The 16,046-nt window shown below is 49.9% G+C and overlaps 1 protein-coding gene across 11 annotated transcripts in view; it reads right to left on the reverse strand.

Annotated features, from left to right (window-relative positions):
- The window catches only part of ATP2B2 (ATPase plasma membrane Ca2+ transporting 2), a 366,154-nt gene that overhangs the window by 74,669 nt on the left and 275,439 nt on the right, over window positions 1-16,046 (reverse strand). For all 11 annotated transcript variants that reach the window (XM_032327044.1, XM_032327037.1, XM_032327061.1 and 8 more), the window contains one exon: window positions 2,184-2,381. In XM_032327044.1, coding sequence (XP_032182935.1) covers window positions 2,184-2,381 — 198 coding nt within the window. The remainder of the gene's footprint in view (window positions 1-2,183; window positions 2,382-16,046) is intronic.

A 16,046-nucleotide genomic window follows, 5' to 3' on the forward strand; every position in this document is an offset into this window, starting at 1 on the left:
TGATTCCTGCTCCCACCGCACCCCCTCCACCATCTGCCCTCTGACTTCCAATCTCAACTGGGTCACAGGAAGACACTTACTTGGGTGGCACTGACTCAGTCCCATCCCTTCCTGAGGAAACGCAGCTGAGGATGGGAGTGTGGGCTCGGAAGCTAGAATGTCTGGGTCTGAGTCATGGTTCTGCTGCTTCCTAGAGTGTGACCTAGCAAGTCATTTACTGTCTCAGGACTTTGGCTCCTGGATGATAATAGCAGCTACCCACCAGGTTGTTGGGAAGATCAAATGAATCTCTACTGTAAACGCTCCCAACTAGTTGTGGCTATAATAGTAAGAAGTTTAATAGTAAGAAGAATTATCATTAGTGTTATGCTGTGTGTTGTACCCTTAGCTTAGTTCCAGGCTTATTCAAATAACCATGTACAATCTTCTTCTACATGTTCTATGAAAAGCAGCAAAGACTGCTTCCTAATATGCAGCTCTTATAATGTCCTAATTGAAAGTTCATCCCAGAATTCACCATCAGGGGCACCTGGGTGGCTCAGTGGGTTATGCCTCTGCCTTTGGCTCGGCTCATGATCTCAGGGTCCTTGGATCAGGTACTGCATCGGGCTCTCTGCTTGGCAGGGAGCCTGCTTTCTCCTCTCTCTCTCTGCCTGCCTCTCTGCCTACTTGTGATCTCTCTCTGTCAAATAAATAAGTAAAATCTTAAAAAAAAAAAAAAAAAAGAATTCACCATCAGGGGACATGCTGTCTTTCCAAAGCACTGTTTTCCCTCCTTGTGGAAGCTGGTGCTATGCGAGTCATCCTAATTCCCTTCCTGCCCTGGCTGCCAGGAAGCTCAAAGTCAAATTTAAATCTCAAACACAGTAGCAAATATAGTTGGTTTATTCGCTTCCATTCCTTTCCTGTCTCACTTCCTATTTGACTTTGTCTTGTGAAATCTGTCTTTCTTGTGTCTTGAAACGCTCTCTGGAAAGAGGTCATGCAGGATAAAAAGCAACTTAGTAATATTACTTATAAAATTAAGGTAGTTGGCCTAATAGACTTGTTAATCTCATTTCTTGAGCAACTCAGGCTTGGGGGAGGGTGAGAGGACACATGTTCAAGGAATTTCGGAGACCACCTCCTTGTCTGGGGAAATGAGGCCCATGATGGTTATTTCTTATAAGCTATTCACTTTTTATTTGCTTGATTGAAGTAATGAACATAGTAATATTATTTCTTTAGGCAGTGCATTAATTAGGAAAATGCCGAATCATAATTAATAACAAGTGTTTATAATATCCTACTAATGAAAAATCAGATTATAAAAATTGAACAAAACAATATATCTTATGGGAGCTCCTTTATCCCATTGTATGTGTGTGTCTGTCTGTCTCTCTTCCTCTGTTGTGTGACATAGGTTTGAACGACTTTGCCATCGTAAAGGAAAGAGTCATCGAGTTGATAAAGTCCTTGCCCAGAGCAGGTGCTCGGTTTCTGGAATGAAAGGATGAGGGAAAGTTGAAGTTTCCCATTAGGAGTCTGAGTTCTGACTTCGAGAAGAGTGGGTCTCCTGCAGGACCCTCTCTGTGTGAATGGGACAGTGCTTCCTCTGTCCACAGAGCAGTGTCCCCATTCAGAATGTAGGGATACATTTTGGGAGGCCCTCTTAAGATCGGGCCTCCTCACTTGGGAAACATATTCAGCATCAGCCCCATGAGTGTGTGCACGATACTGAACCAACCCTGGGACAGGACCGTGAAACAGGAGGAGCGGCACGGATTTTGAGTCCTTCTCATGCACTGTGCAAAAGATGCAATCCAAGGGGAGACTGGGAGGAGGAAGCCTAGGGCAGCCACATGCAAGGTGGTAGCTGATCCAGCACCTACTCAGTGACCTTGAGTGAGTTAGTGCCTTATACCTTGTTTTCCTCATCTTTAAAATGGGCATAATCATGGCCTTTGCCTCATGGTGTCTTAGGAAGATGACATCTCAGCCCAGAGCTTGATGGGCTGTAAGTGCTCAATAAATGCTCACTGTGGTTATTCTCACTGTCAGTGCAATCCTTACGTCTCACATGAGGGAAAACTGGGGGCCAGGGACTCTGGGAGAGGCCCTGCCTCCTGGGCCTATGTTCCCTCACTTGGGTGCCCTGGGATGTGGCCAGGCTGCTTGTTGCTGGGTGGGGAATAGGGTCTTACCTTCATTGCTCTCGCCAGGTGGGTGGTAAAAGGACAGCCCCAGGGAGATGATGGCCGCGATTTCCAGGATGATCAGCGTCACATCTTGTAGTGCCTCCCACACCAGCTGCAGGAAGGTTTTTGGCTTCTTTGGAGGTATAAAGTTTTGCCCAAAAATCTGCTTTCTCTTTTCCAGATCTGGAGCGGTGCCCGGCAAACCTGGGGACAGAATGCAGAAAGGTTGGCTTGGGAGGCCTGGGAGAGATGCTCGGGTTTCAGGGAATTGTCCCAAGTGGGGACGGCCCCCCCGTGGCGACACACAGAGAAAGGAGGAACACAAAGCAGGAAACTTGCAGGCACCAGTCGGGAGCCCGGCGCCCAACACTCACTTCCAGCCCGCAGTGTGCATCTGGGAAATGCCAGAGACACCACGCAGTGGGGTGAATAGTAACCCCATCCCCAAATGATATGTCCACATCCTCATCCCTGGAAACTGTGAATGAGAACTTTGTTAGGAAAGTGGTCTTTGCTGACGTCATTAAGTTAAGGATCTGGGGATGAGATCTCCCTGGATTATACAGGTGAGCCCTGAAACTAAGGACAAATGTCATTTCAAGAGACAGAGGGAGAAGACCTAGACCCAGAGGGCACAGGCTCTGTGAAGACAGAGGTAGAGATGGTAAGAGGCAGCCAGGAGCCAAGCAATGCCAGAGCCACAAAGAAGCCCAAAGAAGCTAGGAAGGGAAGGTGCTCTAGAGTTCTAGAGGCAGCACGGCCCTGCCGACACCTCACCTCCAGACTTCTCTGGTCTCTGGAGCTGTGAGGGAATAAAGTGCCCTTGTTCAAAGCCACCCAGCTTGTGGTCACTTGTTACGGTGGCCACAGGAAGCACATACACAGCACCAGGCCCACCTTGCACCGCACCCTTGCTCCTGCTCTGCATTTCCCCCTGCCCTCCCCACTGAGCACAGTCTTGGAAACCTCTGCCTGGGTTCAAAACCCAGGCTGTGCCTCCAGCTCTCTGAGCCTTGGTGTCCTCCTCTGCGATGGCGATGGGGACTGTTGCTAGCCCATGAGTGGCTGTGAGCATCCCATGAGATAACCCACAAGATCAGTGTTTGTTGAGCACCTACTCTGTGACCAACCCTGTTCCAGATACTGGGCAAGAGCAGTGAGGCAGAGTGCCCTCCTGGAGCAGCTGGTCGCGCAGAGGACACACGTGACATGCTCAGGTGGCATCTGGGGGAGGGGGTGGCAGACACTCAGTGGAGGCCAGCAGTCCTGGTCTATCCTGTGGACCAGTAGGCTGCAACGCAGCCCTCATCACGCAGGGCCGGGACACAGTGGTCTGCTTCCAACCCACCATTTCTTCACTTCCATATAATTCTCCCTGACTCACCAGTCTGATCCTTAGTCCCTGCTCAGCGACTCTGGGAGGCTCCTCATGGCCTCCAGAATGAAGTCCACCTCTCCCAGCCTGGTGCTCTGGCCCCTTGATCTGACCCCGAGCCTCGCGTGCAGGTGTATTTCCACCCCTTGGCCCATCCCGGCCACACCAGGCCAGTCCCTCTGTCGACGTGGCTCATGTTTTCAGCGTGGCCTTCCCCTGCCCTCTGCCCCGCTCGATGTGCCTGTCCATAAGTCCTCTCCCACATTCACTGGCGCCAAGGGGTGAATGACCAAAACCTTGGCAAATCACCCTGCAGCCTTTGTGCCTTTGAAGAGGAGCCTGAAATACCAGCCGTCATGATGGAATTCGGGTGTGTGATAGAGGACAGGCTCACGGGCTCCTGGGCGCCCTCGGACGTCAGCACTTCTTGCTTCTCTCCTTCCTTCGATGCCACTCTGTATCACCCCAAGTCACTGGTGTACCTTTACTTTTTCCACAACAAGTGCCCCGGCATACTTCCTGCCTTACTCACACTGTTCACAACCCCACAAAGTGGCCTTCCGTCCATCTTATCTGGGTGCCTCTGCTGACCAGAACTCCCCTCCACCCCAAGCGGACAGCAGCCCCCTGCCCTCACCCCTAGGTGGCCTTCAGCAGCAAGGCGGACCTGGTCACTAGATCTGTGTCCCATCTGGGCCGTGGTGTCCTGGGTGCAAGGACTGGTCTGCTTCCTGTCCCTCAGGTCCTGGCACTGAGGCCACCAAGCACCTTAGAATCCTCCTTATCCACCAAATGCAGGTGACATGCCCAAGTGTTCTGAGTCTGGCAGGGGGTGTCATCACGAGGAATACAGCACAAGCAGTCCCCCACAGGTGGGCAGTGTCTGTCTTATCTCTGAGACCAGCCTAACCCCAGATCACCTGCAGCTTAAAGAGGATACCTCTGATGGAGGCATACCCCCATCAGACTTCTAGCCTCAGTCTATTCCAGAGAAGGGGGAATCTGGAGGGATCCGCAGAACAGTACCACTAACGTGCTGGGGTCAGAGTCCTGGAACATTCTGCTGCTATCATTATGAGGGTTTAGTGGTTTATTTTATTTTATTTTTATTTATTTATTAGAGAGAAAGAGAGGGAATGAGTGTGAGCAGGGGAGGGGCAGAGGGAGAAGCAGACACCCTGCTAAGCAGGGAGCCCGAAGCTGGGGCTCAATCCCAGGATCCTGGGATCATGACCTGAGCTGAAGGCAGACATATAACCAACTGAGCCATCCAGGTGCCCCGAGGGTCCAGTAGTTCAATATCAGATGGTTTTAGGGTTCTAACAGTCATTCCTTAACTTATCCATTCATTCACTCATTCAACCTGTGTTTCTCAGGCCTCCACCTGTGAGCCCAGCTTGGTGCTAGGTGCTGCATGCTGGGAAGATTGATATGAAGCAAACAGCCCAGAAGCCCATGGACATAAGAGTTCAGTGGTCCTGGGAGTCCAACAACCTATGGTCAAGGGTGCAGGGAGGCAGACATGTCCCCTGTCTGGATTCTAGGCACTGAGCCTCCTTTGATGCTGATAGTGAGACTTCCATGGCCAGCTTCCAAGAGCCAGGCTGAATGAGACCCTGTGGGGAAAGCCTGGAAACAGAGGGGCTTGTTCTGGGGGAGATCCCACACCAGCCTAGCAGTACAGGTAAGCTCTGGAGATCCAATATTCTGCCTGTGCAATAAGGATGAGGGCTTCCAGAGCTACGTCATACCCATTTTATAGATGGGAAAACTGAGGCCGTCATGAGACCAGTCTGCTGTGTTGGAGCGGCTTCCAGGCCCTGAGAACTCAAGTCAGCCCTGCCTAAGCCCATGGCAGTGTTGCCTCTACCCTTCCATGCTGGAGTGGCCATCTAGGCTATCCACATAGAGAGCAAGCAGGCATGATACAGTATGACTCTAGGAACTTTAGGAAGTTTCCTTGTCTTCCCGCCTTTGTTCAATTCTACCTAAAGTCAACATTTGAAATTATTCTACTTAGGCCCAATCCTTTAAATAAAAGCTCTGATTCCTTTAGAGTCCCTGGAAAGGGAAGCCATCATCAGTTCTGGCCACCATGGTATAAATGAGTTTAGGTTTTTTTCCTGGGAGTGGGTTTTGATAAAGGGAAGAAGGGAGAACTGGGGAGAGTGGTGGGCCTCTGAAGAAAGGGGTTATGACCAGTCAACACTGGCCTGTGATGACAGTTTGCGGGGCTTTGACTAGTCAGTTCCTTTCTCTGAGCCTCCGTTTCCCCATCTTGATAGTACAGGAGTTCAATAGGATGAGTGGGCCCTGAGGATCCCAGGGGTTCTAAGGTCTACAGGTCCTGAAGTGGTCCTGCTGTGGTCTGTTCATATCTGGGGGCTCTTCATAGGTTCGGTAAACAAGGGCTTCCTGTAGAAGCAGCTTGGCAATGTTGGGGCCAGCCTATCTCCTGGGCCTATCTTGATTGATTCAGAGAGAGGTGAGCCTTCTGAGGGTCTGTGATTCAAGTGTTCTGGAGTCTACAGGGTGACCAGTTGAAAATGTGGGTGTTCTCGAGTTCTGGGAGTTTGCTCATGGTTCAGGGGTTCTGTTGTCTAGGGATTCACAAGCTGGCACTGAGATTCTGGGTCCTGGGTCAGAGCACAGTGCAGGGGTGGCAAATCTGCATAGCTGGAGGACCAAGCAGGTTTTGCACGAAGTAGATGGGTAGGAGGCAACAGGGAGTAGTGGCGACTGGGGCTAAGTTCCTGTGGGAGAATGTGCACCCAGAGTGGCAGATCTGTCAGTCTTCTAAGAGAAGCTGGACACTTGGAATTTCATGTAAAATTTCCCCATTAGGAACAGTTCGGGACCAAATACAACATAGCTGAGAGCTAGATTCAGCCCTGGGGTTGCTGGTGCAAAACCCTCAAGGCTATGGGGTGGGGAACATGGCGTGGGGAGGGGCCAGAGCAGAACAGCCTCTCTGTCTCTTCCTCCTCTTTCCGGGGTTTCCTCCTCCCCAGCACCATGTTCTGCCCTGCTCCCCACAGGTTCTGAGATCCCCTCCGTTTTTCAGAAATAAAGTTCACAGAATAAAAAAATTTGTGTGTTCTGTAGAGCCAGTCTCACTTGGAAACTGAGGCAGTTTCCCACAACCAACACCCTGGTGTATAACCCAAGATGGGAACCTTGAGTGTTGCGGTTCACATGGGGTGACCGAGGTGATAGATGGGGGCCGTAACATCTTGTTTACCCTCTTCCTCTCAGGGGAAGGTGTGCCGAGCTGGAGCTGGGGATACTAAGCCCCTCGAGAACTCAGGCGGGGTTTGAATGCAGATGTCATGGGTTCAAATCCTGGCTCTGAGTGACTTTGGGCAAGAGACTTCACTGCTCAGTTCCTTGGTTTCCCCATCTGTAAACTGCAAGGAACAGCAGGGCCTATTTCACGGGGCTGGGTGAAGCTTTGGCTCGTGGAAGGTTCCCAGTGCTGTGTCTGGTACCCGATGAGGATTTTGTGCTATTATCACCCAGTTTTAGGTGTTGTGGGTGATAATCATGACCTCCAAGAGGAGGAAGACTTTGGACAGGTGGGATTTCAGTAAGATAGGGAGGAGACGATCAAGGTGAGGGCAGGAACAGTGGAAGGGCCATATGAGTGTGGAAAAGCCACTTATCCTCTCTAGGCCTTAGTTTCCCCACATGTGACATGAAGGAGTGGCCTGGCTGAAGACTGGTGGCTCTAATACCTTGTATCCAAGATACTGGTTTTAAAGACCTACAGGTGGGATATTCCACTGTCCAATCCACTTATCACACTCCTCCTAGGAGTGGAATCGTGTAGTCTCCCCATCTTCTGACTGAAAATTAACATGACTATTTTGGGGAGCAGAAACAACAGAAGGTGATGTGAGAGATGAATGGTGTTGGATTCAATTTAGATTAAAGATCATCTCACCACTTAGCATATTAAAAGTCAACATTCCGTGTCAAATATTGCCAGACAAAACCATCAAGGCCGTGAAAATTCAGAAACACAGTGCCGGGGAATTGATATCAGAAGCTGTGTGGGGCTGGGGGTTTCCAGTGTGAATGTCTTTTTACACAAGAGGCAGAGGACAGAGTACTGAGTGAGGAGTCAGGTTTGTGGATGAACTTGGCCAGTAATTTCAACCCTAGGAGACTCAATTTCCTCATCAATAAAATGAGAGCAAAATAACCCGTAGATGGTGGTGAGCCATACACAGAGGAACGTGTGCAAAAGCTCTCTGTAAATTGTACAGGCACAGTCATTGTGCCTTCATGGTGAAAAACCTCCAGCACTTGTGCAAATCCTTCTACCAGAATCGAAATTTGTGTGTTCTATTAGGCATGATAGGAGAAAGCCAAGTGCAGAGCATGGGAAATTTGGTTGTACAGGAATTATTTGTTGTAATGGCTACTTGTTATCATTGGCAGTTGGAAGAACCTTCACCCCATACTTCCTCTGTATCCAGCTGTCCTGGACACAACTGGATTTTCGCCCCACCCTCCCAGCCTCTGAGACTTGCCCCTGTTAGTTCTCATTCCTTTGCCTGGAATGCAGTTTCCTTCCTAGCTCTTTTGGACCCAGCCCTGAGTGCCACAAACGGCAGCCTCAGGCCATCAGAGAGTCCTTGTTTGGTCAGTTGTGCACCTGCACCTGTTAACAGAATGATAATTTGTCATAGACATTAAAAACTCAGGTGATACCACATAAAAATCCCAATGTGTGGCTCAGGCAAGGATCTGTGTACGGACCCCAGGGAGGTGGAACTTGTGACTAAGAGCTCTCTGACCCAAACACTGACCTCATGGTGGCTCTGGGGACATGTTTGCTGTTAAGAAAAGCTCAGGGGAACAGTGAGTACCAGCTGAAATTCTTTCAGGAGTAGAGGGAGCCTTGGCATTGTCTGGACAAGTGCAGACCCAGGGACCAGGAAGAGAAAGTGCAGGGAGGTGTCCTGGCTTTCTTGGAGGGCAGCACTTTCTCACCAGTGGGCTGACGTGCAAGGATGTCTAGGGAGGGGAGAAGGGAGAGCACACTCAGAGGCTGGCCAACCTGCCATGGTGTCCTGTCCCTAGATGCCAGGGCCTCAGGGACTCTGGTTCCTTCTATCTAAAGAGGCTTAAGTTCCCCCACCCCTTCTCAACCCTTCTCAAGATAGAGAAAGTAGTTAGGATCCTATTAGATAGTGTGCATCCAATCATCCACTTGCTTATTTAGTCAATCAACAAATACTTATTGAGCACCTACTATAAGCCAAACATCGCACTGCATGGTGGAGACACTGCACTGAGTAAGACCACCATGCCAGGAAGGGTTTCCTGGAGGAAGTGTAATTGGGTGAGCTCAGAAGGAGTGAGGGTTAATCAGGTAAATGGGTTGGGGTGGGGGAAGAGGGGTTGACAAGAAGCAGAAGAAACCCCAAAGGGCTTGGGAAAGGCTGATGTGGCTGGAGCATCCCTGGTGTGTCCCTCCAGAGAGGGGGCAGATGGTCTCCACGGAGAGGACACATCTGTTTGGTGCCACACGGGTCATCATGTGATGTGCGGGTTATCAATGAAGACTTTGGATCATGGCACTCCTCTTTTTGCCTTCTTGCCCTGGCCTGCCTGGTAGCTCAGCAGTGAATTTGCAGTTCACCTCTTGGAGCTGCATGGAGGGCTGAGGGCCATGTGTTGTGCCTGTAAATCATAATCTTGTTCCTCCTTTCTTCCCTTTGAATTTCCTTACTTCAGTCTCTTAAAATCTTTTTGTATGAGACAAACTTTTATAAGCTACTTTGGAGGTACGACATGCATAATTCATTAGGATAAAAAAGGAGAATTGAAGCAAGTAAAGTTGCAGACACTCAGAGGTCAGAATGAAGGAGCAAGATGATGAAATGGGGCGTATAAAATCTGACTGACTTTGGGGCTAGGTAATTGGGGGCAGGGCTCTGCTCTTCCTGGGTGTGGGGCATTGAAACAAGGCACTCCATGCCAACAGGCTGGGCTCTGTCAAAAGTAGGGACCTCTAGCCGTCAGGAGGGGCTCAGAGGGAGTGTTCTGAGCCATCCAGATGATGTCTCAGTTCTTCTTTCCTGTTCTGAGACCTCCACAAGGCTGAGCATCCCTGTTCCCAGCAAAGGGGTACCGGAGGAGTTTTGGTGCTGTAACGAAACCTGCCCATTGAATCTGGCTGATATTTGTGTGGGGGGACATTGTCTGGCTGAGTGAACCTGCCTGCTATCTGCGCACATGATCACAAGTAAAAAGTAACTTTCCACCTGCTGTTGGGTGCTGGTACCCAGATGCTGGTACATGGCCCTTACTGGCCCCCATAAACCATAGATGCAGCTGTTACCACTACCTACCATGCTACAACTAACTAACCACCACACTACTACTAACTACCATGCTACTTACTACTAACTAACACCACTCTACCACTAACTACCACACTACTACTAACAACCACGCTACCACTAACTACCATGCTCCCACCACTACTATTCCTCTGGGGCTGGAATGTGCTTCCTGAGTATTTCTGTCAGCATTGCTACTATGTGAGACTGTGTCTGGACCCACTAAGGCTGCCACACCACACTCCTACCTCTGTCCCGAGACTTGGTTTGGATGGGTCTTTACTTGCTGTGTGACCATGAATAGATCACTCTCCCTCTCTGGGGGACCCTCAGGTTATTTTGCTTGAGGATCAAACAAGACTCTGACAATGCTCTGTGAACTGTGAAGTTCTTCCTCTATTGCGATCGCCCCATAACACACTTATGTACATTGAGGCACAGAGTCCTTTTGCTGGGAAGGCAACTGAGTCAGGCCCCTTGCCACAGAGCCCAGGGGTCACACATGCCCTGCTCCAGCCTGATCTAGTTGGGGGTGGGCTGTAGACACAGAATAAGTGCCCCACAGTGACCTTACTTGATTAAGCCAACATAAGTCATCGGCTTGCACAAGCCTGATCCTGTCGGCTCTGGGGTGCTTAGGAAATTTCAGATGAAACAAATGGTGAGTGCTCTCCTAGGAAGGCCAAAGGTGGCTTCATGGTCCTTATGTGCATTTAAAAAACCAGAAAGGGTTCAGACAAGGGGATGCACTCAGAAGACAGGTGTGTGACTTAGTAGGTGAGAGAGGCAGTCCGTGCAGGTGCGTGCCCACTCAAGGGTATGGCTGTGTGTCTGTGTGCAGATGAGTGGCCTGGGTTTCACACAGTAGGGGGAGATCATGTGCTTCCCATCTGTCAGAGGCCAGGGAGAGCAGGCTGCTTACAAAGGAATCCCTGCTGGGATGTTTGGGAATTCACAATGTTCAAAACAAAATGGTGAAATGGCAGGAAAGACCTAACTTTGAGCCTTGCCCAAGACTACCTCCCAGTTCTGTGACCTTGGGCAGTGACCTCTATGGTTCTCAGCAGCAAGTTCCTGGCACACAACTTGGGGATGAGGCTAGCACCACCTCATGCAGCCACTGCGGCGACAGAGTGCACTGAAAGAATGTGCTTGGTTGGACAGGCGCCTGGCTCGGGGTAAAGGCTTGATAAGTAGTACCTGCTACTGTTGCTGCAAGCCCCTATCTCCTAACCAGCTCCTAACTATCTCCTAACCAGCTCCTAACTTGGTGGTACATTGGCATCACCAAAGAGCTTAAAAAACGTATTAATGTCTAGGCCCCAAACCTAGAGATTCTGACTGAAATGGGCTGGCACGAGGCCCTGGGCCTTGGGAGTGCCGGTGGACGACTTGGTGGTTTCCAGACCAGCAGCTTCGGCCTCACCTTCGAGCATGTGAGAAATGCGAATTCTGAGGCCCACTCAGACCTACTGACTCAGCTACTCTGGGAGTGGGGCTCAGGCATGTGCATTGTGACAGCCCTCTTCTGGGGACAGGGTGGAGTGGGGGAGTTGGGGGGGGGGATGTAACTAACAAGCTAGGGGCTTTAGGCACGGCGCTGCCCTTGAGCCTCACTCACAACCCTGGCACGAGGGGGTTTCTGCCGAGGCTCTGAGAGGGCAGAGGCTTGTCCAGGTCCCACGACAGGTAGGGGACAGAGCCTGGGCCTGCCTTGTCTATCTTTCCTTCTTCAGCACGGTGCCAGCTCCCTCAGGGCTGGTCTCTCTCCCTGAAAGCTGCACATGCATGTTAGACTCATGATCTGCCTTGAGGCAGCAGAGGCGGGAAGGAGTATTGTGGTTTGAGAGGCTGAGAGCCAGACTTGAAGCCAAGGGGGACGTGGAGGCCATAGTCAGACCCTCTGCCTCCCACTGGTGGCTGAAGGAGCCCAGAGAAAAACTAGAAACAAGGTGAGGAGAGAAAGAGACCAGAAAAGGAGATTAGACCAGGAGTTCATGCTGAAGGTTGCCCTGCCCTGCTCTACAACCTTCCATGGCTCCCCATTCACGACTGTGACCAACTCCTGTGCTCATGGTGGCTTCTTTGAGGTTGTCCCAAAGGACTCCTCCTGCCTTACTCTCAGTCCTATGTTTATCCCGCTGTGTTGCCAAGCTCTGAAACAGGTCTGGCATTTGCTGGCGTTTATCTGCTGTGTCTTGGCTCATCTGATTCCTAGCCCAGAAGGCCCACCCCTCCCCTCTGTTGAGCTACTTAGTCTTCTGAGACCCAGATGAAAGTTTACTACTACCTCTTGAAAGCCTTCCTTGATTTGCCCACCAAGAGCAATCCGTCCTTCTTGTCGTTCCCTGAAAGCGTTTGTCACCCAGGTCACTCACTAACACACTTACTGAACATCTCTTCTGTGCCAGGTTTTGGCCCTGAGGTCCAAGGCCAACTGAGACCCACCCCTTGCTGCCACTGTCTTCTAGATTCCGATTCCAGCGCCCCCTGGAGGAGGACTGTCATGTCTGGCATAGTAGGCCTTTCTGAAACTTCCCTCCCTCTCCTGCCTCTCTGGGGCCCTGACGTGGGGATGTGGGTGCTGAGGCTGCCTAGAGGGCTCTGCACACACAAGTGGCCACAGGCCACCTGTAAGAGCCACTTAACAAACCTGGGCTCAACAACCCCTCTGCAGAACAACAGCCCATGCCGTGGGGAGCCCCACAGTCTGTACTTGCTTCTGTCTGTAAGCCGCTATAGGCTTTGAACAGATCTGATGGCTCTTTGACCATGTCCATGGCTGGCACATGCATGATGTCTGGGTTCCTGATGGACGGGTGCAGGTTGAGGGGTGTCTCTCTGACATGTCATGGCCCCAGCTGGGGTCTTCTCTGGATACAGGGCCTCTAATGATTATGGGTGGTGATGTGGAGGCGGCCGTTTACCAGTTCATGGGATCCCACACAGAGCTGGCCTCTAGCCACACACAGGCACACAGACACGGTGTGAATGCGCATGGCCTTAGCATTGGCCTCTTTCTCCAGAACACACAGATGCGATGGCCACTAGCTTGTGTGTACACACGTGGACACGACATGGAAGGGAACCAGAGCTTGTGAGCAACCCATACGTTGTGTCCCTCTAACCACCTTGACACGCATGCGGACACGAACTTCTCCGCTGATTTAAATTCACTGGCTGTCTTTTCCCCCATCGGGCCATGTTTCTACCCCTCTACTCCACTGTAGGAATCTTACACCTGTAACACCTCTCTGCTCATGGCTCCAGAATCTCTATCTGGATAAGGCAGTGGGGATGTTGGGGGTGTGGTGTGGGAGTGGGTGGTGGGGATCTGGTTGGGATTGAAGTGGCCAGGGGCTCACCTTGAAGCTATAAACCCTGAGTAGGGTTGTCAGATAAAATACAGGACACCCAATTAAATGTGAATTTCAGATAAACAGCAAATATTTTTTAAAGGTAAGTACTATCCTGTATAATATTTGGGACATGCTACTAATAAAAGCATTAATTATTTTTTGTTTATCTGCAATTCAAATGTAACTAGACATCCTGTAGTTTTCTTTGTTAATTCTGGCAACCTTACCCCTCAGACTCCGCCAGTCCCCTCCTCTGGCTTCTCCTACTGTTGGAATGGGACAAGTCTGTGGCCAGCCAGTCTCACCCTCCCGTTCGAGGAGGAGGGAAGCTAAGGCCCAGAGACGGAAAAGCGCCGTGGCCCAGATACAGGGTGATTCAGCAGCAGCACTGCGCTGGACTCCTGATTCCTGGGGCAGGCCCTTTTCACCAAGGGAGGGGATGCTTATTTTGCTCAAAGGAATGCCGAGCTTCAAAGAATTGAGCTTTATTGCACACACCAAAATGGTGGCCATTTCATATTCTCGCTCTGTGTCAATCTCACTTAAGAGATGTGATTCAGACTATCCTGAGGTGACCTTTGAGAAGCTTTTATCTCATCCCCTTGGAAAAATGGACGCCAGAAAATCCATTTTTCTCTTCTTTGACAGTCTTAGTTGAACCTGGATATGGGAGAGCTTTTCATGAGAGGAGCTTCTCTATCTCTCCAGGAGGGGGCGCTCTGCACAGCCGCTGCCAAAGTTTCTTAGGTCCGGAGGAGGAAGGCGCAGAGTGCAGTCTTGACCACTTACTGAGACCCTGGATAAAGGGCAGCCCCTCTCTGAGCCTCAGTTTCCTCTTCCACAAACTGGTGCAGAGGGATAACCTAGCTCTGTCCGCTGGGGTGAAGTTAAAAGGAGGAGCTATGTGGGAAGTACCTGGCACACAGCCGATGCCAAGAATCTGGCCAGAATACCCCTTTCTTCCCTTTGAACTCAAACCCCACCCCCATATGACACACCAGAGTGGCACAGAGTATTTATACCTTCTCATTGTTCTGTGATCACATGTGACCCCTTTAGTCCCAGAGGGGACTCCCTGTACCCCATTACGCCCACTATACTGATACTGCCGACAGAGCCCAAGTATGTATTCTTTTTTTAAGATTTTATTTATTTATTTGAGAGAGAGACAGTGAGAGAGAGCATGAGAGGGAGGAAGGTCAGAGGGAGAAGCAGACTCCCCGTGGAGCTGGGAGCCTGAAGCAGGACTTGATCCTGGTACTCCAGGATCATGACCTGAGCCGAAGGCAGTCGCTCAAACAACTGAGCCACCCAGGTGCCCCCAAGTATGTATTCTTATATGATCATTCCTTTGTATATGTGCCTTGCATTTACTTCTTCTGGCCATTTTATGGGTTTTATCCATTTTATGGTTGGACAAATCAAGGCTCAGAGAGGTAAAATAACTTGTCCAGGGTCACAGAGCTAAAGCTAGGATTTGAACCCTGATCTTCGAGGGTCCACAGCTGTAGCCTTTCCCTGCTGTGCCAGGTTGCCTGCTTCCGGACACAGCACTGAAATCAAAGCCAACGATGCTACCATTCTCCTGTTGCTCTCGAGACAGCCTTTTGCTATAAACAGAGACTTGGCAATGGACAAGGGATAGCTTCCAGGGATGCCAAGCACCTGAAGGAAAATGGGAAAACTTACTCACCAGGCTTGGTGTTACTAAATATTTGTGTTGTCACTGTGGTCTGGATTCCTCCATTAACATAAATAAAAGTCTCATATTTTGAAAGGAAAAAAGGATCTACCAGCCCTTCAAAAGCTACAACATTTATAGAAAAATGCATTTCTGTCTTTGGAAAGCAAACGGGTTAAATAAACTGTGGTACATCCAGTCCATAAAATACTGTGCAATAGTTAAAAAAATAAGATGCATTCATAAGTACTCATACAGAAGGCTCTCCAAGACAAACTGTTGAGCGAGAAAAACCAAGTTGCAGGGCAACATGTATAGTCTTATTCCATACATGTAAAACAGAAAACTCAACAAAACAATAGCTTATATTTCCTGTGGGTACATATATAGGTAACCATGTAGCAGAAGATCTGCAAGGATCTGCTCCAAATTCATGAAGGTGGAACCTCTGGGGAGGGAATAAGATACTATGGCAGGTTCTGGTGGTCAAGGGGACCCTCTTTTTGAGTGAAATATTTTAATTTTAAGTAGGAGAGTGTGCTCATGTTTTATTTGAAGAATTCAAAATTTGATTTAAAGGGGGAAATCAGGGGTCCCTGGGTGGCACAGTTGGTTAAATGTCTGACTCTTGGTTTCAGCTCAGGCTGTGATCTTAGGGTCATGAGATTGAGCCCCGTGTTGGGGTCCACACTCAGCATGGAGGCTGCTTAAGATTCTCTTCTCCCTCTACCCACCCCCACCCTGCTCTCTCTCTCTCTCTCTCAAATAAATAAATCTTTAAAAAAAATAAAGGGGAAATCAATATGTACTATAAGAAAATAAAGGTTTGTCTCCACATAACCTTTGGGAGGAGTGGACTTGGGGACTGATATTCTGGAGTAAAACCTTGGCTTCTCTACTTACTACCTGTGTGTTATTGAGCAAGTCATTTCACCTCGTCTGTTGCATGGGCTGTGGTGTCTAGCCCAGTGCCTGGTTGTGCAGATTAAAAGAAGGTAGCGAGAGTGACATGCCAGATACATAGTAGGTGTTATATGCGCAATGCCCATCATTTCCTCTTTCCCCTGAGTCCTGTCCTCATCTCCCATCAGGGTCCTCTCC

This window comes from Mustela erminea, chromosome 1 (genome assembly GCF_009829155.1).
Source record: "Mustela erminea isolate mMusErm1 chromosome 1, mMusErm1.Pri, whole genome shotgun sequence".
Classification (NCBI taxonomy): domain Eukaryota; kingdom Metazoa; phylum Chordata; class Mammalia; order Carnivora; family Mustelidae; genus Mustela; species Mustela erminea.